We start from the raw sequence: 23,123 nt of genomic DNA, 5'->3' as shown, positions 1-23,123 counted from the left end.
TGTAGAAATTATGAAAATATCAACAAGATATTAAAGGAACTTTTACCATGATTTCATTTTACTGTGATTTAAATTATTCATTTTGCTGTAGAAATTAAGATTCTGTCAGCTACTCAGCCTTAATTCTGGCTGATGTAGACAGCTTCTGCAGGATTCAGTCCGTGAAAGAGCCTTCTTGCTTTTATTCTCTGCAGAACCTTGGCTGCAACTGGATAAAACCACAGAAATAATGCCTTTCTTTTGCAAAGAAAACCAGAGTCTACTATTATTGTTGGTTTTACTATTATTATTTATTAGTATTATTTTGGTGCCAGTTTAGTGAACTGACCACTTGGTTGTCCAGAGCTTCTAGCAACCATGTGTGGCTCCAGAAAGGTCTGCTGCCTGCATAATGTTTCAGAGAACCAGAATATTGCATGTTTGCCCAGATTTCAGTATACAAGAGTATTGAGTGAGGACGTGTGTATTAATGATTCAGTTTTAGGAATAATGGAGCCAGGATTTTAATCCAGTCACATGTAATTTACTTAGTGCCATAAACCAGGTATCTGATAAAGTGGGAACAGGAACGTCTAGTTCTAAGTTCTGTGCTGAGGTCATTGGAATAGGATTAATATTTGTGCCATGGATTTATTTTGTCTTTCTCAACTTTGGTTTGTTTAGGGGGTTTTTTTGGTAATAAATAAAGGAGGAACATGAACTCTTTACAAAACATTGGTTAAACATCTGTCTGACTGTGCATGTCTTCTGCTTCAAGCTTATTTTGTTAAGAAGTTTCACAATAACTCCTAGCGTTACTTTCTAAAACTAAGATTATTCCAGCTCTGACTATCGTTACAAGATGGTTCACAAATGGGCAGAGAGACAATGTGATGAAAGGTTTTGAAGAGCTATCTGCAAAACTTTTCATCTATGGCTTTTAGCTGGCATGGTAATCTTCAGCTGCTGCTTATCTATTCAAGGATAGCTGTCCAGATAGAAGTGTGGATTAAAATATGAGATAGACATGTAGCAGACAGTGCAAAGGGAAAGTACTTGGCTTCAGTATCTCTAGCTAAGCTTCTTCAGCCGTTCTAAGTCTGACCTCTGAATTCAACCTTTCAGAAAGAAATGGAATGAAGGAGTATCCAGGACACTGAAATACCAAGAGCTTAAGCATCATCAAAGGGAATTTTTTTCAAGACAATGACCCTTTGAAACTTTCTGACACCAAATACTGTTGAATTCGGTAACAGTTCACAAGGTGTGTGAAAAGATGTAGATATCTCAATAGGGATGTAAAAAGCAAAATGAACTGATGGGTTTCATACGGATCCCTCAAGAAAATAATCTGCTCTGGAACATTAAGAAATCTGCTAGATGTCTGGAACAACATTCCACATCTTTCCCCATAAACCAGGGAAGTTTGAACAGCTCATGCAGTAAGGCTTTTGCTATGCAATAGTAATGGAATCTTAGAATGATTTCGGTTGGAAGGGACCTTAACAATCATCCAGTTCCAACCCCCTGCCATGGGAAAGGGCACCTTCTACTAGACCAGGTTGCTCCAAGCACCTTCCAGCCTGGCCTTGAACACTGCCAGGATTGGAGCATTCACAGCTTCTCTGGGCACCCTGTGCCAGGGCTTCATCACTCTCACAGTAACAAACTTCTTCCTAATATATAATCTGAATTTCCCCTCTGTCAGTTTAAAGCCATTCCCCCTTGTCCTGTCACTGCAGGCCATTGTAAAAAGTCTTTCTCCAGATTTCTTGTTGGCCCCTTTAGGCATTGGAAGCTGCTCTAAGCTCTCTTCAGAACCTTCTGTTCTCCAGGCTGAACAATCCCAACTCTTTCAACCTGTCTTCATACTGGAGGTGCTCCAACCCTGATCATCTTCGTGGCCTCCTCTGGACTTGTTCCAACAGGTCCATGTCCTTCTTCTGTTTGGGCTCCAAGAGCTGGACACAGCACTACACATGAGATCTCACAAGAGTAGAGCAAAGAGGCAGAATCACCTCACTTGACCTGCTGGTCACACTCCTTTTGATGCAGCCCAGGACACAGTTACTTTCTGGGCTCAAGCGCACACTGCTAGGTCATTTTGAGTTTCTCATCAACCAACACTCCCAAATCCTTCTCCTCATGGCTGCTTTCAATCAAGTCTCTGGCCAGTCTGCATTTGTGCTTGGGATCACCTAACCCATGTTCAGGACCTTGCACTTTGTTTTGTTGAACTTCTTGAGGTTCACATGGCCCACCTCTCAAGCCTGTCAAGGTCTCTCTGGATGACACCCTTTCCCTCCAGCATGTGGACTGCACCACACAGCTTGATGTCATCAGTGTGATGATGATCATGTTGATGTGATGTATAGCGATGATTTGGTCATGATAAAACCTAGAATCTTCTTTCCTTTCCTTTCCTTTCCTTTCCTTTCCTTTCCTTTCCTTTCCTTTCCTTTCCTTTCCTTTCCTTTCCTTTCCTTTCCTTTCCTTTCCTTTCCTTTCCTTTCCTTTCCTTTCCTTTCCTTTCCTTTCCTTTCCTTTCCTTTCCTTCCCTTCCCTTCCCTTCCCTTCCCTTCCCTTCCCTTCCCTTCCCTTCCCTTCCCTTCCCTTCCCTTCCCTTCCCTTCCCTTCCCTTCCCTTCCCTTCCCTTCCCTTTTTTCCTTTTTTCTTTCTTTTTTTTTTCTTTTTTTCTTCGCCTTATAATTTATGATGGTTTTCTACCATCTATGCTAAAAGTTCTTGCCAAGCCTATTTTGGATGGTTTCCAGTTTCCCCGCAGTGTTTCATTCTTTCTGCTTGTATGAAAAGTTCCCATCAAGTCTTTAAATTCCCTCTATTAATTTTAAATAAGAACAATCTAATACTTGGTCTTTTCTTCATGATTCATATCCACAGGATTTTACATGATTTCCTATAGCTCTCATTTTCAAGGATAGTCATCCTTACAAGGACACGGGCTGTGAAAAAGCCTTATGCAAAATGCACTGTAATTTATTTCTCCTTAATATCTGTAGAAAAATCATAATCTAAATCACTATTTCCTGAATAATGGAAAATGACATCTCCTTAGTTTTCAGCATTTGTAAAAGTATTGAAAAGGGAAGGGACTAGTTATGAGTGTTCCTGCCATTCTTTATAGGCACTTTTCTGATAAGTGCAATGTTTGCTAGTTGATCTCTAATGTGTTCTCTCAGACTTCCTTACCACCAAAGTCTAGAGGAAGAGTGTGTTTGCATGTTCCTTCTTTTAATTCAAATCATAGAATCACAGAATGATTTGGGTTGGAAAGTACCTTAAAGATCATCCAGTTCAAACCCTCCTGCCATGGATGTGAGCACCTTCCACTAGACCAGGTTGCTCAAAGCCCCACCCGACCTGGTCTTGAATACTCCCAAGGATAGGGCAGCCCATCCCTGGAATGTAGCAGTGGAAATGATGGGTTGTTTCCAAAGTTACGTCCCTTGAATATATACTATTCCTTTTATTATTCTTTGGGAAAGAGTTTAAAAGCTAGGAAGCAGGTGCAACACAGGCCTATAATAAGTTATAATACCTCCAGGAAACCACCCATGGATTACAATTCGAACTGTGAAAATCATGTGTCCTGAATATAGTCAGCTTATGTCAGGGAGGTGTACTCGTCATCGTGGACTGCACTTTAGGTTCTTAATTCCAAAATTATGAGTGATATTGATGGATAATTTTAGGAGATGAAGAAAAAGAGACAAGTTTTTATTAAAACTTTGGAAAAACTTGTGAGTATGATTGTCACCAAACAAAAAATATCTATCGAAATATTGCACAATACATCTTAAAAACAAAATAAAACCCCAAAACAAAGTAAAACTCGTGGGTTGAGATAAGAACAGTTTAATAATTGAAATTAGCCCTACCACATTCTTGAGTCCCTCCTCACTGACAGAGCAGAAGAGGCTGAGAAGTCCTTGATCGGGGTAAATGTTCCTGAGCAACAACTAAAACATTGGTGTGTTATCAGCATTGTTCTCAGACTAAAGCTAAAACCAGGTACTAGGAAGAAAATTAACTATCCCAACCCAAACCAGGACATGTAGCCACTTACCCCTACAATATGATGTCTAATACAACAGTAGTGTGTATGTCTGCTTGGCACTAAATACATGATTTTCTTCACACTGTATGTGAGCTCATTCCCAAATTTGCTATTGATTTTCAGCATTGTCTACCATGACTTTTGTAAGTTTACTTTCTAGTTTGTGCTAATAGTAAAATTTTTTGGCACCTTTATTTGTATTGGAGAGACAAAGACATTTAAAATCTTGAATATAAGGGAGTTTGTTTGAGATTTTTTTTGATAGATGAAATTTGGGCAATTTAAGTTTTAAAGTCTTGGATGGGTTTTGTTGAGTAAGGTTGGTGGGATTAGATTCAGGACTCTGTCTTATATTGTTTGGTCCATTTAAGAGCTTAATTCAGGACCATGATATGTATGCAAAGTTTATGCCAAATAAAAAGACAGACTGTCCAGAAAGTGATAACAAACCCTTTTCTCGAATGACCCTTACCTCAGATTGAGGGCAATGAATAGCCTTACCAGAAAACAGCCTGAAGAAAGAGAACAGCTAATGATACTCTTGGCACATCACAGAGAGAACATTAATGCAGTTTAATGAAATCCCAGACAGAAAGCTAAATGGCTGGTGTGCCTGACATGCATTGACAAAACATGATCAGTCTCTTGCTGATTTATGTGCATGTGTGATCCAGATGAAGTTACAGGATTTCAACGGAGATAATGTGCATAATTAAAAAGCAAAGAAAAAAGAAAACAAAAACAAAACCACAACTCAAAAAAACCAGTGTGGTGGCAGAAGTTGATGGAATCTAATCAGAAAAGCAACTGAATAAGAAAAAGTAATTCTGTCTCATATTGTGCTGAGCTCTGCAGTCAGTTCAGCAACTAAATCACTAATCAGACAAGAGCTGGCTGACCTAGGAAAGGAGCAATCTCGCTTCTCAGCTGGATGGGAAGTTTTAAATTATTTGCTCAAAAGAATGTTTTAAAGATACAAAAGATATAGAAAAATATATTAGGTTTCAATTCAGCTTATGGCTGATATGGAAACAGTTCCTCTTATAGGATAACAATGTGGTTTGCTTATTTGGAAGCTACTTTATAATGATACTTTTTATATTTTTAACAAAAACTATTTCAGCAAATGAAAGTGCAATTTATTTTTGTGTGCATGTGTGTTAGTAGTTAGGTGATTTTTTTATTCCTTTAGCCTTTTTAATTCACTTGAATACCTAAGTGCCACCTCTTGCTTCAAGGGTTGTGATGACATTATGTTGAAAATATGAGGCCTTGATGTAACTTACCTGTGTTCTTATTCTGCCAATCTTCATCATGTTGACTGCCTTTCTGGAGTCAGGCTTGCATTTGTTTGCCTTGAGAAACTAGTGCTGTACATGTGAAAGGTCTCCAGAACAAAGATTACATAGTAATTTGTGGAAAGAATTGGAGTCAGAACAACATCTGATTTATAGCTGATTATCTTGTCCTGGAAACTCAGTAAGTTTCCATCTATTCCATCCATTTTATGGGCAGATAAGGAGGTATATATGTTTCTACCCTTTGTCCCATATATACAAATACCACACATAGCAGTCAGAATCACAGACCACCTGGGCACTAAGATCAGGTCTCTCATGAATGAACAAGGGATTTGATCCACTTGAACATGAATAAAGAACATAATGTGGAGGGATCACCTCGCAAATGCGGATATGACAAACCCACCTTGAACATCACACTATAAATTGAACCTGCAGCTTATAGAATGAAAGGTCCTCAACTGCAGCAGCTGCAGGAATCAGTTCTTTTGTACGTAACTTAATTCTGAACACCAATCATACAAAAGATATTAAAGACCTGACTGGTATTCTACACAAAGACGAAAAAACTATAGGATCTTGAAGCCTTTTTTTGTGTATTTACTTTTGTGATCCAGACCAGGGATCAGAAACTTGTATTAAAAAACACAGATGACTTGCCTGGCTTATCAGAAACACTAATCATCAATGGGGGCTTCTTCCAGTGAAAGTCTGATGGTCCTTCACTCTGAATCCTCAGGTTTTTTATTTTGCACCTGGATTGTAGGGACTGCTTCATACATCTGAAAAAATAGATTTATTGTCAGATTTTTTATTAGACTGTCACAAAATGTTTTACATATTTAATTCACAGTATTTTGCCTTCTGAGTAAAGTTCAACTGGCCACACTGTTGAAGATAGAAGTTTGGTAAATGTATGACTTTCATCCGTCAACTTCTTGAACTCAGCAGGCATTGCAACAGTACATTAGGAGAGCATTTAGTTCCCAATCCATAACATAGATCAGAGGACTTGAAAGTGTTACAGCTCTGTTTGGGAAACCTTTAAGTTCCTGTTTGACTTAAAGTCTGTGATTTTAGCTCAGGATCTTTCTGATTCAGTTGCTGTTGTGTGGATGAGATGATGCCATATATGCTGTATGGCACCAGGGGAATTATAGAATTATAGAATCATAGAATAGTTAGGGTTGGAAAGGACCTCAAGATCATCTAGTTCCAACACCCCCACCATGGGCAGGGACACCTCGCACTAAACCATCCCACCCGAGGCTTCGACCAACCTGGCCTTGAACACTGCCAGGGATGGAGCATTCATGACTTCCCTGGGCAACCTATTCCAGTGCCTCACCAACCTAACAGGAACGAACTTCCTCCTTATACCCAATCTAAACTTCCCCTGTTTAAGTTTTAACCCGTTACCCCTTGTCCTGTCACTACAGTCCCTGATGAAGAGTCCATCCCCAGCATCCCTATAGGCCCCCTTCAGGTACTGGAAGGCTACTATGAGGTCTCCACGCAGCCTGCTCTTCTCCAGGCTGAACAGCCCCAACTTCCTCAACCTGTCTTCATATGGGAGGTGCTCCAGTCCCCTGATCATCCTCGTGGCCCTCCTCTGGACTTGTTCCAACAGTTCCATGTCCTTTTTACGTTGAGGACACCAGAACTGCACACAATACTCCAGGGGAGGTCTCACAAGAGCAGAATAGAGGGGCAGGATCACCTCCTTCAACCTGCTGGTCATGCTCCTTTTGATGCAGCCCAGGGTACAGTTGGCTTTCTGGGCTGCACGCATGCACTGCCGGCTCATGTTCATTTTCTCATCGACCAGCACCCCTAAGTCCTTCTCTGCAGGGCAGCTCTGAATCTCTTCTTTGCCCAACCTGTAGCTGTGCCTGGGATTGCTCTGACCCAGGTGTAGGACCTTGCACTTGTCATGGTTGAACTTCATAAGGTTGGCATCAGCCCACTTCACAGCATGTCAAGGTCCCTCTGGATGGCATCCCTTCCCTCCAGCATATCAACCGGACCACACAGCTTGGCATCATCGGCAAACTTGCTGAGGGCGCACTTAATCCCACTGAAGATGTTAAACAAGACCGGTCCGAACACCAACCCCTGAGGGACATCACTCATTACTGTTTTCCAGAATGAGTGTGTCCTAATGTTATATCTGTGCTTGAAGTGTCTGTAAAGTACATATACTCACATATATATGTATGTATTTCAACTCTTACATAGCTGAATCTATAAATATTTGTGGTGTTCCAGCTCTCAAATCATGATAAATTGTGAGAAAAGTGAAAGGAATCCTTCCCGTTGGTAGCCAGAAGAAAAGAGTAGCTGAAATGAAATCCCAAAGTGTTCTTTTTCTTCTGTGTGCATCACTCATTTGTACAAAGAGTTTGTGGTGGTTATAATGAGAAACTGCTATCTGTCTGAGAGCTGGAATGAATTAATTGAAATAATTTTCATTTTCATTTTATATATTTTTTTTTTATTTTTAATCCTAATTACTACCAGAACAGTTCTAAACTTCCTGGAAGGTCAGCATGACAGTCTGGAATTGCCATGGTCTTGTGATGTTGAATTTGCTATTTAGGGTTTAGGGCTTTTAAAAGGCACTTCAACTCTTGATTTGCCATATTTAGGACTGGAATAATTTTTATCCTTCAGTCCTTTCACATTGCACAGCAATGCAGAGTGACATTGACACTGGAGGCACGTATAAAACATTTGCCTGAATGGTGTAAATTGACATTTATATAAATGGACATTTATACAAATGCCCATTGTACATGAAAGTGCAGTCTTGTATTTTTTTAGCTCATTAGGAGATTTATTTTTCTCTACATAGGCTGGAATCTCTTTTCCGGAATTTAATTATAGTACTGAATGAGTCTTTGCTCCAGTTCTTCAGTGCTAAAAGCCAGATAATTTTGTGACAGCGTTGTGTCTTTTCTCTCTTTCCCTCAGTACAACAGCACAGGGGCAGTGAAGGAAAACCTAAAACACCATGTCAGTGGATATCTATTAGACACAGTCACTGTCCGCTCTGAAGTCACCCCTTTTAATGTACTTGCTGGGAACTGTGCTTTGGCTTAGTATTTCTCCAGCTTGTTGTGACTTACTCCTATGCAGACATGTATCAACTGCAACTACTGGGAACCTATGTCTAGAAAACCAGGAAAAGGTGGCCACCACCTCAGTGTCTGGGCTGGGGGGGGGCAGAATTTTTATGAAGAAGAAATGAAATTTCCAGCTGAAGTTTGCAACAGTTACCACTATTTGATTAGTTGCGGTAAAGGCCTATAATTAGCCCTTATTTAAGAAGGCATATGGCTCCAACAGATGGTAAATGAAAAAAAGCAACTTAGATAAACACAGCTATTTGCAAAAGACTTTCTGGTCTCCTTTGGTTATATTTTGTGGTACGGTTCTTAAGTTCTAATAAGATAGCATACTATTCATTCGAGGAATGCCCACGTGTCTTAATATTCTCTAACACATAGCAAAATACGCATGGCCTGCAAGTATTTAAGAATTTTGGTGATAGTAGAAGAAATTAGATGACAAGAAGAGTTTAAAATTAGAAAATTCATACCTGTTTTGTAGGATCTGTGAACCAACGACCCACTCTCCTTGTGAGCTAGTGGGAATTTCAGATGCTAAAGGCCAAGACATAACAGCCCAAAGTGTGCGCCTGGATGGGTGAGGGAGGTAGTCATGCATTAGATAGATTTGGGTTATGCTTCTGACAGTACCAACCAGGATGATATGTGCTGTAGATATCACTCATGTTGCAGGTAGGTGGGCTATGGCTAGTCCTGACTGAGATTTCAAAGGCAATACTGTTTATACCTGTTTATTATCACCCTCGCTGTTCACCTCTGTTAACAGACTGTGCAACTGCTTCCAATTCACTTCAGGGCAAGGACATCTAGCTCAGTTTAAATTGCCTTCTGCTGTCATTTACCAACAGTTGACTTTCCACTGAAGCAGCTTAGGAAAGATCACATGAACCACTGACACAACATGTTTGAGTGGGTAGTAACATAAGGTTTGTGGGTAGGGAGGTTTTAAAATGCTCACAGCTCTTTCTCAACTGAGTGCATTGAAATGCCCTTCATCTGTCTGTGAACGAGTGACCTGGGATAATGAACCCATCTACGTTTAATCACAGAATCACAGAATCCCAAGGGTTGGAAGGGACCTCAAAAGATCATCTAGTCCAACCCCCCTGCAAGAGCAGGGTAACCTACAGTACATCACACAGGAACTTGTCCAGGCGGGCCTTGAATATCTCCAGTGTAGGAGACTCCACAACCCCCCTGGGCAACCTGTTCCAGTGCTCTGTCACTCTTACAGTAAAGAAGTTCTTCCTGATGTTAACGTGGAACTTCCTATGTTCCAGTTTACACCCATTGCCCCTTGTCCTATCACTGGATATCACTGAAAAAAGCCTAGCTCCATCATCCTGACACCTACCCTTCACATATTTGTAAACATTGATGAGGTCACCCCTCAGTCTCCTCTTTTGCAAGCTAAAGAGACCCAGCTCCCTCAGCCTCTCCTCATAAGGGAGATGTTCCACTCCCTTAATCATCTTTGTGGCTCTGCGCTGGACTCCTTCAAGCAATTCCCTGTCCTTCTTGAACAGAGGGGCCCAGAACTGGACGCAATATTCCAGATGCGGCCTCACCAAGGCTGAGTAGAGGGGGAGGAGAACCTCTCTTGACCTACTAACCACTCCCTTTCTAATGCACCCTAAGATGCCATTTGCCTTCTTGGCCACAAGAGCACATTGCTGGCTCATGGTCATCCTCCTATCCACCAGGACCCCCAGGTCCCTTTCCCCTTCACTACTTTCCAGCAGGTCAACCCCCAACCTGTACTGGTACATGGGGTTGTTCTTCCCCAGATGCAAGACTCTACACTTGCCCTTGTTAAATTTCATCAAGTTTCTCCCCGCCCAACTCTCCAGCCTGTCCAGGTCTCGCTGAATGGCAGCACAGTCCTCTGGTGTGTCAGCCACTCCTCCCAGTTTTGTGTCATCAGCAAACTTGCTGAGGGTGCACTCAGTTCCCTCATCCAGGTCATTGATGAAAATATTAAACAGCACCGGTCCCAGCACCAACCCCTGAGGAACTCCACTAGTCACAGACCTCCAGCTAGATTCTGCGCCATTGACCACAACTCTCTGCCTTCTTCCTTTCAACCAGTTCTCGATCCACCTCACTACTTGATCATCAAGCCCACACTTCCTTAACTTATCTATGAGGATGCTGTGGGAGACAGTATCAAATGCCTTACTGAAATCAAGAAAAACTACATCTACCGCTCTACCATCATCCCTCCACCTAGTCACTTCCTCATAGAAGGCTATAAGGTTGGTCATACATGACTTCCCCCTCATAAAACCATGTTGGCTGTTCTTAATGACCCCCTCATCCTTGATATGCCTAGTGATGGAGTCAAGAATAAGTTGTTCCATCATCTTTCCAGGGACGGAGGTAAGGCTGACCGGTCTATAATTACCCGGGTCCTCCTTCTTGCCCTTCTTATAGATTGGTGTGACCTTTGCCATCCGCCAATCCTCAGGCACCTCGCCCATTTCCCACGACTTACCAAAGATGGTGGAAAGTGGCCTAGCAATGACCTCCGCCAGCTCCCTCAGCACCCGTGGGTGCATTCCATCCGGACCCATCGATTTACAGATGTCCAGTTTGCATAGCTGATCCCTAACCCAATCCTCATCTACCAAAGCAAACTCCTCCTTTGTTCTGACTCCTTCTGGGGCTATAGAAATCCGGGGCCCTCGGGGAGAGTCTGCAGGAGTAAAGACAGAGGCAAAGAAGGCATTCAGCACCTCTGCCTTCTTTATATCCTCTGTCTCCAGGGTACCCACTTCGTTCAGCAGTGGGCCTATATTGCCTCTTGTTTTAGTTTTATTTGCTATGTATTTGAAGAAGCCCTTTCTATTGTCTTTAACCCGACTAGCAAGATTGAGTTCCAAGGAGGCCTTAGCTGTCCTAATTGCCTCCCTACATCCTCTAACAACTGTCCTATATTCCTCCCAAGCGGCCAGCCCCTCCTTCCATAATCCATAGATTCTCCTTTTCCACTTGAGTTTGCCCAGCAGCTCCTTGTTTAACCACGCCGGTCTCCTATATCCCTTACTTGACTTCCTACTCATTGGGACGCTCCGATCCTGAGCTTGGAAGAAGCGGTCCTTGAATGCTAACCAACTATCTTGAGCCCCTTTACCGCCTAGTACACTTTCCCATGAGACTTCCCTTAGCAGTTGACTGAAGAGGCCAAAGTTGGCCCTTCGGAAATCCAGAACTGTGGCTTTGCTAGGTATTCTATTCCTCCCACACAGGATCCTAAACTCCACCATCTCATGGTCACTGCAGCCAAGGCTGCCATTGACCGTCACCACTTCGACCAAACCCTCCTTGTTGGCGAGTACTAAATCTAGCAGCGCTGCTCCCCTAGTTGGTACGTCCACCATTTGCATTAAGAAATTATCATCAATGCACTCGAGGAACCTCCTAGACTGTGAATGACTGGCTGTGTGAGTCTTCCAGCAAATATCGGGGTAATTAAAGTCCCCCACGACGACTAAGGCATGTAGTCGCGAGGCTACTTCCAGTTGCCTGTAGAAAGCCTCATCAACTCCTTCGTGCTGATCAGGAGGTCTGTAATAGACCCCCACAACTGTATCACCCGTGCCAGTCAGCCCCTTGATTCGTACCCACAGACATTCCACTTGCTCCTCATCCGACCCCGGACAGAACTCAATACATTCTAGTTGCTCTCTCACGTAAAGAGCAACTCCACCACCTCGCTTTGCTGACCTATCTTTCCTAAAAAGGACATAGCCATCCATGACCACATTCCAGTCATGTGAACTGTCCCACCATGTCTCTGTAATCGCCACTAGATCATAACCTTTAGCCCGCACACAGACTTCTAACTCCTCCTGTTTATTCCCCATGCTGCGTGCATTGGTGTACAGGCATTTCAGGGAGCCAGTCCTAGTACCCTTTTTCCCCTGCGGGACAGGGTCTAAAGAGCTATCCTTTCCCACAAGTGAAACAAGAGATTGATAGTCCTCCTTAGCCCGCCATCCTTCAATCCCTAGCATGTTCCTCTTGGGCTTGTCCCCAACAGGCCCAGTTAAATCCCCTCCCCCCTTCATAACTAGTTTAAAGCCCTGTCAATAAGCCCTGCTAACTCCTGCCCCAAAACCCTTTTTTTTCTCTGGGACTGGTGTATCCCGCCTGTCACCAGCAAACCAGGTTTAAAGGTATCTATTTCATGTCTGAGATTCTCATGTGTGGGAACCCAAATACAGAGGCTGTGATATGTTTCTTGTGGCTCTGAATTAATCTGAAACACAAATGTTTAAGTGTGCACTGTTATTCATACAGAAATATTTACAGTGAAGCTTTGTTTACAACTGCAGTATCTTGATTTCCCCGCATTATTGAAGAGCATCACTTTCATTAAAGCAGATTTAACAGAAACTTGCTTCTCCATTTATCCGAACAATGGCATAATAGTGCCGCTTTCCTCAGACAGCAGGAGAGAGTCAAGAACTTGCCAGCAATTGAGTAATTATCTTGTTTCCAGTGCTATAGTCTTAAAGGCATTAAAGTGACTAGATCTGAAGTTACACCTGTTTTCCATATGAATTTTTCCCTGACTGTGTAATCACTCCTTACTCATTTTAGACCTCTCAGACAATGCTCAATTAACCGTAGAGAGATAATTCTGGAGAAAGCAGGATGTAAAAATGAAGTCATCTTTCTAAAAAGGCATATTCCCTGGAGTTGTAATTTCATATTTAGAATAACAAAAAAAAAAATTGCTTTCTTTGCTCTCTGCCTTGCATGCAAGATAGAAAACGATGTAATCTCTTCAGTGACAAAGTGTCAGGACTGAGTTGTCATACTTCTTCCTTTCTTATATGAAAAAGTAGTAATTATTAATCTTACTACCCTCGGCTATTGAATGGAGGACAGAGGTAGGGTAAATCCTATCTGTCAGTCCCAGAATTTGAAATATACTAAAAGCAGAGGTAACAAAGAGGTATAGGTGTGAAGTTTTCTACTGTAATTACCAGTAAAGTTTTAGTCAAGTCCTACAAGTTTGAGAGAATATTTGAATAGAAAACTTGCTGGTTTTAAACAGCTGGAGAACACAGTTTTTCATGTTTCATTTAGGCCTCTTGTTGTGTAAGGAAAATAACATTATTTAAAGTTATTCTTACAAGGTACTCAGTTTTGAAACAGACTAAACACCTAATTCCCAGACTACTTCATGCTTCTGGTATCTGTTGGAAGAAAAGTTAGAAAGCAATGCAAAGTAAAGTAATAGTGTTCATGCTCGCTGTGCGTGGCTTCTGTAGTGCTACATCTGAGCATCTCATCCTTTCTAACTGTTGTTTTTTCTTCAGAAACTCTCTAAACCATATTGCTGCTTTGAAAGCACCCTCTGCCTTTCACTCATAGCTCTGAAGGCACCCTCCTGTCATAGGAACATTACCTCATGCTAGAGTTCTGAGGCTGTGTGATTAGGCATTTATGCTTTTTAAAGCCTTAAAAAAAAAATTAAAAACAAACCTCCAGCATTTCTCAAAGGTCAGATTATACCAATATTCTTGGGAAAATCTGGGTCTCAGAATGGGATGTCCACCATCCTTGGAAAGGTTTGTTAGTGAACATTTATTCCAGTTTACTTTGGCAGCTATAGATGTCAGGAGGAAGCACAATCTAAAATGCGGTCATGGAAAGAATTTAGCTGTTGAGATGGGATCATGCTAATCACTTGTGTGTCAAACAGATTGCAGAGGCCATAAAAAACAGCCAATCTTATTGCTTTGCAAACAGCAAAGGTTCACATGACTTAGGTGACTTTGGGGAAATCATCATCAAGTCTCAGCTACACCAAGATGTTGTTATGTCAAGGTCTCTCCTTGACAGGAATCAGAGGCTGAGATATGTGTGTATCATTGTCAGTTGATTCCGCCAGGAGGAGTTTGCTGTTTGTTTGCTCTGTAGAAATGTTAACATAAAACAGCTATGAAACTTCTCAGAAAGTTTTCATAGAGGTTAAGAAAAGAAAAGTTAGTGAGGGATGGTTCAAGTAAATGAAATGTAAGGGAAAGAACGGAGATAATTTAGGCACAGTAAAAGCAGAGGAAGGATGCTATAAGAGTTCAGAGTCGAAAAATTAAGAAAGTGGAACATGTAGAGAGGACAATTGGGATAACTGGCCAGTGGAGTTTGGGAGAAGGAGTACTAATCTATCAGATGTGTGTATTAGGATCTTAGAAAGGTTGATGAAACAATTCTGACCTGCAGAATATTATCAACATCTTATTTTACTTTTCCCCACAGATGTCTTCCTCTCCTCACATGAACAGGTCATGTGAGTGTGCTGCTGGGAGGAATAACACAAATTCATTCATTTTCAAATGAATGAAAATTGGGAGAACTTAGGTGCCTGTCAAAGCAATTCTGACCTTCAGAATATTATCAACATCTTATTTTACTTTTCCCTACAAATGTCTTCCTCTCCTCACATGAACAGAAGTGGTGCGATTGTGCTGCTGGGAGGAATAACACAAATTCACTCATTTTCAAATGAATGTAAATCGGGACAACTTAGGTGCTTGTCAAAGCTTTGCAATAGCTGAAGAATGCCATGAGCCTGGCCAAGCAATAGTTTCAGTTGATGTACCAATGGGTCCTTTAAGTAGGAGAGCAAGCAATTATGGCATATCACACCCATTCAAAGCACAATAGAGTAGCTCATTTGTCAACTAAAGTTGATTCCGTTACCAACTATATCTAATTATACCTACTACCAACAGCAAAGCTATGGCTAAGTGAGTTTGACCAGATGTCACGTCTCTGTAGGACGTATAGTTTCTGGTGGTGTTCTTCAGGTCCCAGAGCTTTTTCTTGAAAATGTTAAACAAGATTTTCTTACCCATTGGCTGCTACTTTCTGTTTTCTTACCCCAACTGTCATTGTACACCCTCTTTCTGATTTTTTTAAAAGGGATGAATAATTTCTGTATGATGTGTGGAAATAACATTTAGAAATCTCCATCTATAAAAACCTCCAGGTTGGAAAATAAGGTAGCTTAGAGTGCATCTGCGTGAGCTTGGTGTATTGGTCATAGAGATAGTGGGGGAGCAGGACATGATATACTGACTGATCTGTACAGGTAGCCTATATTCTTTGTATGAAAGTGGACAAAACTGCAAAGAGCTTTTTTTCCCTTCCTTTTTGTAAAATGCCATTACCCAACAGTCTGTGAAAGGATCAATAGGGGTGGTCCTGGGATGGCAGTATATCTCTTGTGGAAAGAATAGAGAGACTCATCAACAGGCTTTTCTCATTCTCTTAAATGAATGGCTATGAGGCAGGACTGTCCTGTTCATGCTTGCGATGGTTCTGACAGCCCTGAAAGCTCTTTCACTTTTCAGATAATTTCAAGACCTATTCAACCAAAAAAAGGTAAGGAGTAAATGGCCTTAGGAATAGCCACTTAGGAAGAGGAGACAGGAAAATAAGATTCCTTCTAGCTTAAGGAACGCTGCAAGTGTCACAAGTAAATCTCTTAAGAAAGAAATAGAGTGAGCAAAAGCTCATTACCACAGAATTAGACTTTCCTTGATGGGTTCACTAAAGTACAAACCTTTGAAAGTGTAGAATAAAGTGCTACATGCAGGTCAATAGAGTCTTAACTCCAGCCCTCACCAGTGAGTGAGGGCTCCCAGTGGTTTCTACAAATTATGTCTCTCTTCCTTGAACTGCGATTGCTGAGCAGTGCACAGCTCAGTGCCGTTTCTATTACTGAGGTTATGCTGACAGAGATCTGGGAAAGCCTATAGCTTCAGGCTTCTCTCTCGCACCATCCTGTGCTTTGTGCAAGAGGACAGAGGTGCTAGAGTGAACATGGGGGTACATCTGCTATGTTTCCTGCCAGCAACCCCCTCTGAACAATGTCAGCCATGGCAAATCACTTTATTGCCACTGTCCCTCAGCAGACAAGTCTGAGGGTTTAGTGAGACATGAGGGTAAAAAGGCAGCAACAAGGGGAAGTTTGTAAAAGTTACTGGGAAAATGATGTTTTCATGGAGTAGACTGAGGAAGAGTATGCTTGGTGGAGGTATCACTTCTTGTTAGTGCAAGAAACTTGAGTATACTCAAACAGCCTGGTCCCTGTCCGTGTCTTAAAGCACATAAGACATCAGTGAATACTACTTCCTGAAGGGAAATAGCTATGGAATTGCTATCCTTGCCCTTTGCTTTGAGAAGCAGGATTCCTGCACTGCTATTAGCATTACTAGGACATCTTCATGCTGCCTGTGAGCTAACTCCTGTCCCAGTCTTATGTCATATTTAAGAGAGAAAAAAGCAGGCTGTGCTCACTGAAATAAGCAGGAATGGGATGTGTTTAAGGAGATGCTGTAGATCTCTGCAAGATTTCTGCAAAGCTAGATCTCTGCTTAAAACAGCAATTTTTTGCCCTGTAGTGTCATATTCACTCGCACTGTTTTGAGACAACCCTGATAATTGTAGCATGTCTTTGACTTTGACTTTCCACACAAGAAAGAGGGCTCTATGTCACCTCGCAAATCCAACTCCTAAGGCAGTTACCCACCGTGAGTGGTCTGTGCAGGAGTGTGTTTGAAAAGAAAATGACATTAAACTTTCCGTCCTAGAAGAATACCAGTATATCAATATCTAAATCAAATAACACAAAGCTTCCTTTGTCTGCCAGCTAGCCATAAGAATATGTTATGCTTCTAATATGATTTTTGCAGTGTCTCTAATATGATGAGGTTTAAATTAAAATAAATACAACTGCATGCTTTTGAAGAGCTAATCAGGCTGAAACATTTGAGCCTAGCTGTTGTAGCACAAGGAAATAAGTGTGTATTCATCTAGGCTGCCTGGACTTATGCATAACTATTGTGCAAGGTTTGTGATGGGAAGACAAAAGCAGGGTGAAACGCTCTAGGCTGTTCCTGGGTGTCCTTGGTAAAAGTCAGTAATAACAAAATGACTTGAGTGTAATCTGAATGACAGTACTATGGTCCTGCTAATTAATTAGCTCAGGTCTTAGTGGGTTTATTGGTATTTAATCAACCTTTCCTCCTGCCCCATATGATTTTTTCTTTTTTTTTTGAGAAGATACTTCTCTTTGTCTGTAGCATTCCTGTTCCAGCAAACTGGCGCCACAAAAACTAATCATTGTAATGACAAAATCCATTCACTTGTCTACAAGGGCCTTCAGTTCTCTTTTTTTAAGTCCTTACTGTTCTCTTATATATGTAATTTCTTTTCTCTAACCAAACTTTACCTTGGGAAATCTTTAGTCCTCTGTCAGTCTTGACTCACTGACTTCTGAGTGGTAGGACAAGAGGAAATAGCCCCAAGCTGTGCCAAGGGAGGTTTAAATTGGATATTAGGAAAGATCTCTTCACTGAGAGAGTGCTCAGGCATTGGAACAGGCTGCCCAGGGCAGTGATGGAATCACTGTCCCTGGAAGTGTTCACAAACCATGTAGATGAGGCCCTCAGTGACATGGTTTAGTGGAGAACTCAGCAGTGCTGTGGGAACAGTTGGACTTGGTGATATTTAAGGTCTTTTCCAACCTAGTTGATTCTATGGGTCTATGATTTCTGAAAATCGGAAAAGCAAAGCAGTAGCCTTGTGGCAGCAGAATAGACCTGTCTTGATTTGAAATTCTTTGAGAAACTGTCAGTCCCTAAGACTTTCTGACCTGGACATTTAGCTTACCACAGCTCATGCACTCAAAACAATTCTTCAAAGGCTCCAATTCTCAGAAGAACCTTCTGAAAACTGTTCTTTGTAAAAGTGCCTTCTGGCTTCTTGATGGTGATCACAGACCTGTCTCCTTTTGAAGGACCAATACTGGTACCATTTTTTTAGCACTCCTTGTCAGGAATGTTCCAGAATACCATTTGCTAAAGGGCCATATTTCAGGTTCCTACCGCATTGAATGCTGGAAAAGAACAAAACTAGCTGAGTATATTTTGCCAGAAGTTGTTACTCAGGGCCTATGGAAGCAGAATTAGCAGGGGATTCTGGTTAACAGCAAAGACACAACTTGAAAGCACCTAACTCTGGTGCCCAGTAGTTCATTAAATAGTCACGTAGACATCTTGACTAATGTCGTGAAATTCCTTCCAGGCTCCTCTGGAAGTAATTCACTGTAGTAAATGCTGTTGCCTCCAGTTTGGGTTTGTACAGCTAAGCAAGTCACACTCTTTTCCTGTCTCCCAAAGGAGAATTACTTAAGCAGTGGACTTCAAGCAAAAATTTGCCTCAACCTAAAGCATTTTGTCAGATGAATGGTGTCTCAAGTTATATAAGCTCCAATGTAACCAAAATATAATACATACATTAGAGGCACCTAAAAGTTAGGAAGGGCAAATCCCACCTGAGCTCATATGAAGTTCATTTCTGATGTGATGATGCATGATGCGTCATACAGATGAAGCTATTGGCTGTTTGAATTCAGTGTAGAGAAGCTTAGGAGTTTGGTTCTTGAGTTCCTCAAATTTATCCCAATTGTATGGACCAAACTGCCAGCTATCACATAGGTCAAGGGCCTGGAGGATTACACAGGAATTTTGGTGTCTTGAAAAAATGGCTACTTTTTCCTTTTCCTGTTTCCTTTTTCCATTTTAACTGAAGATGTCTCTGCACTTCCAGGCTCTACATTCAATAACTGCTATTGACTATTGTCCTCCTTCCTACATAGTAACATAGCACCAGAGATGTAAAGAAAACTGCCTTCATGACAGATAAAAGATGAAATTTCACAAATGAACACCCACAGTCCTCATCGGTAGAAAACATTTAATGCTTTAGCTTTCATTAGTAATGAAGTTAATAGGGTAAGTGCTGTCAGAGGGTCAGCTATTCTCATTGTGAAATCCAGCCTGCCTACAGTTTCACATGTATTTTATTTAAGTACCAAGTTTGGGAACCTGCAACCCACAATTACAATCTGTTCCAATACTATTAATTATTGAGAATGCAAGTGTTTAATTACAAGTGCTAACACAACTGGCCTAGATAATCCTGAAGTGAAAACACAGGAATAAAAATAAACTCCCTGCAAAGATCCCACCAGGAGTCTGTCTGTGTTTTGTGCAGGTGATTCCAGCCTTTGCTCAGCCTGTGTCCATGAAAACACCGTTTACAGCAGAATATTTCAGATTTTGTACAGAAATGAAGAGATTGTTCTTAATGAATCGATGAACTTCCGAGTGCACTTGCTTCTGGATGGCGAGAGGGTGAGTTGTTTTGGGATGCACATAAAACCCAGGAGGGCTGGGATTCCTTTTATGTAACTTTAGGTGTCCATTGCACACATATCTTCATTTGAGATATGACAGCTTCCATTTGATAAGCTGTTATGGGGTCCCTGTGCTGACACAGGTCTCATCAATATGGCTGGTGGAGGTAAAGGAATGATTTATCTGACCAAATACCAGCATCTGCATTAGAAGTTCGACTGTCTGGTACCTATTGCTGCCTATGTTGACAAGGGTGTCTGGGGTGATTTGCTTGTTTGTAAATGCTAATGCTATAAACATCTTCATTAGGTCAGACAGACCCTCTGCAATGTGTATGTTATGAAGTGTTGTCTACATCTGAGCTTTCCAGTGGAAAAAGATGTTGACATACACTGGTAAATCAGTGTGCCAGAAACTCAAGTGTATCAACCATAGTTTGTCTTTTGTGTACACTAGATCACTCATCAACCTCACCTGAGAAAACCAGGAAGCTTCTGCATCTTCCTAAGATTCCTTCCATTACTGCTATCTTCTCCTCCTCTCTTCTTGTGACTGTTTTTTGTTACAGCAATGACAATACTGTGGCCAGGCTCCAGAGTCCCTTTCCACCAGAGGTCTCATCCTTCTCCTTAGTGCTCCTGATTGCAGAAGTGCAGGACAGAGTTATTGGAGCTTGCCTTCCCTACAGTCCATGTAGAACCCCTTTGGTTTCCATCCCGTCTCAGCTAGAATGGGTTCATACAGAGATACTTCTCCTCATTGGGCATCTACTCCTGCAGCCAACATGAGCACACACACAAGGATGGGTGCATGATTTGAACCACCCATCTTGTTGGGTATCATTGGCTTCCTCTTACTAATGTGAAACTAACATCTTCCAGTGATAACTTCTGTTCCCAGGAGCTACAAGAGAGGAGTAATCTTAGAGTATGGAGAGTACTGTTTTACTCTACTCTTAGACAGAAAGGGGAAAAAGTGTCATAGTATAATGACACTCAGGCCTGGTCCAAGCTGTCATTGCTGTGATTTGCCAGTACAAGGACTGGTACAAAATAGATGTCGTTGGTACTTGGTGATAGTGAGAGATGCATGACATGAGTTGGATTTGTAAAATCAGCAATCCATCAAAAATAGGTCCTATAAGTTATGCAGCCAGTGTGAATCATAAGTTGTGTGTGGACCTCGGGGCCAGAGATGCTCACTTGTCCTTCCTTTTGTAACTTTTTATTTGAGCATGAAGAGATGTTTTGTCCTCTTTCAACCCATATATATATATATATATGTACATAATTAGGTTATATATAGATCTAAATTGAAACAGCTAGAGAACTTATATCAGGCTTCTTTCACAGGCTTACCTTTTCCACCCACTTTTTTCTTGGTATTTTGGTTTGAGTTTTTGTTTGGGTTTTTTTGGTTTTGTTTGTTTGTCATCAATTTATTCCTCTCTAGAATAATTTTCTTTGTGCTTAGTGTTTAAATGAAAAATTACTAAATGCAAGTCTCTCATTATTTGTTAGGAAACTGTTCCAACATGATTAACTGAATATTAGTTTTGTCCTTTCTCAGTGGAACATCTCTGATTAAATATCCCTCCCCTCAAATTACAGCAGTTTCTGCTGTGTTGGTTGAGCAGGGATGATTTCTGACGACTTTTGAATTAATATTCAGGAAAGTTTTGCACCTCACAAAATGAGAATCACAGAATCCCAAGGGTTGGAAGGGACCTCAAAAGATCATCTAGTCCAACCCCCCCACAAGAGCAAGGTAACCTACAGTACATCACACAGGAACTTGTCCAGGCGGGCCTTGAATATCTCCGGTGTAGGAGACTCCACAACCCCCCTGGGCAACCTGTTCCAGTGCTCTGTCACTCTTACAGTAAAGAAGTTCTTCCTGATGTTAACGTGGAACTTCCTATGTTCCAGTTTACACCCATTGCCCCTTGTCCTATCACTGGATATCACTGAAAAAAGCCTAGCTCCATCATCCTGACACCTACCCTTCACATATTTGTAAACATTGATGAGGTCACCCCTCAGTCTCCTCTTTTGCAAGCTAAAGAGACCCAGCTCCCTCAGCCTCTCCTCATAAGGGAGATGTTCCACTCCCTTAATCATCTTTGTGGCTCTGCGCTGGACTCCTTCAAGCAATTCCCTGTCCTTCTTGAACAGAGGGGCCCAGAACTGGACTCAATATTCCAGATGCGGCCTCACCAAGGCTGAGTAGAGGGGGAGGAGAACCTCTCTTGACCTACTAACCACACCCTTTCTAATGCACCCTAAGATGCCATTTGCCTTCTTGGCCACAAGAGCACATTGCTGGCTCATGGTCATCCTCCTATCCACCAGGACCCCCAGGTCCCTTTCCCCTTCACTACTTTCCAGCAGGTCAACCCCCAACCTGTACTGGTACATGGGGTTGTTCTTCCCCAGATGCAAGACTCTACACTTGCCCTTGTTAAATTTCATCAAGTTTCTCCCCGCCCAACTCTCCAGCCTGTCCAGGTCTCGCTGAATGGCAGCACAGTCCTCTGGTGTGTCAGCCACTCCTCCCAGTTTTGTGTCATCAGCAAACTTGCTGAGGGTGCACTCAGTTCCCTCATCCAGGTCATTGATGAAAATATTAAACCCCCCACAAAAATCCCACAAGATTCTTCTCATCAAAACTCATTCTGACTCCTGATGTGCTGTGTACATCACATTTGTCCTTTTATAGGAGGTCCCTTGGAAAAGGACAGCTCCCTGGTTTCGTATTTACAGAATGGTTTTATACAGACAGAACTCCATCATCTCTGTATGATGAAGTTGCTTTGGGTTTTCAGGGATGTAGAGTAAAAGGATAAACAGGTCTGTTGGTCCTACATGAGTGGTGAAGACACTAAAAAATCAAACACAAAAACTAAAAGTCTGTAAAACTACTTGCACGTTGAGCAGACTACAATTCACCTATGCTTGATGCTCCCAGGCCTTTTTTGTCTGCTTTGATGTTCTCCACAACTTTAAGAGATGTTACATAAATATAGGAGAGACTTCAGTGTGCCACTCCATCAGGCACCATGGTCAGAAGAAACCTTTTACATCCACACTATTGTTCAGAGATGGTTTTGCATCTCTGACATCTAATCTATGCAATCCTTGTAATGTGGCATTGGCAGAATGCAGCTTTTTAGTGTTTTAAATAATATCTCTGCTCATAACTTTTTAATTTATTTGATACACAACAGATCTATGTCCCTTTTGTGCCAGCTGTGCACTATGGTGATGTTTTGGGGTTTTATTTGGTTGAGGATGAAGGATCTGTTTGCTGTTTTTTCAGCAAATGGAAGATATGACAAATAAGGAAGTCACACTGAGTAATGGAAATATTGACTTCATATGCTTCATATGCTTGATTCTATGATTCTATGTAT

The 23,123-nt window shown here is 41.6% G+C and overlaps 1 protein-coding gene across 1 annotated transcript in view; it reads left to right on the top strand.

The window, feature by feature from the left end:
• FAM135B (family with sequence similarity 135 member B) overlaps positions 1–23,123 on the top strand; it is a 153,047-nt gene that overhangs the window by 46,326 nt on the left and 83,598 nt on the right. Inside the window, exon 3 of the mRNA XM_065669446.1 lies at positions 19,569–19,708. Coding sequence (XP_065525518.1) covers positions 19,569–19,708 — 140 coding nt within the window. The remainder of the gene's footprint in view (positions 1–19,568; positions 19,709–23,123) is intronic.

This window comes from Lathamus discolor, chromosome 2 (assembly GCF_037157495.1).
Source record: "Lathamus discolor isolate bLatDis1 chromosome 2, bLatDis1.hap1, whole genome shotgun sequence".
Taxonomy (NCBI): domain Eukaryota; kingdom Metazoa; phylum Chordata; class Aves; order Psittaciformes; family Psittacidae; genus Lathamus; species Lathamus discolor.
This window is presented reverse-complemented; position numbering and strand designations above follow the sequence as displayed.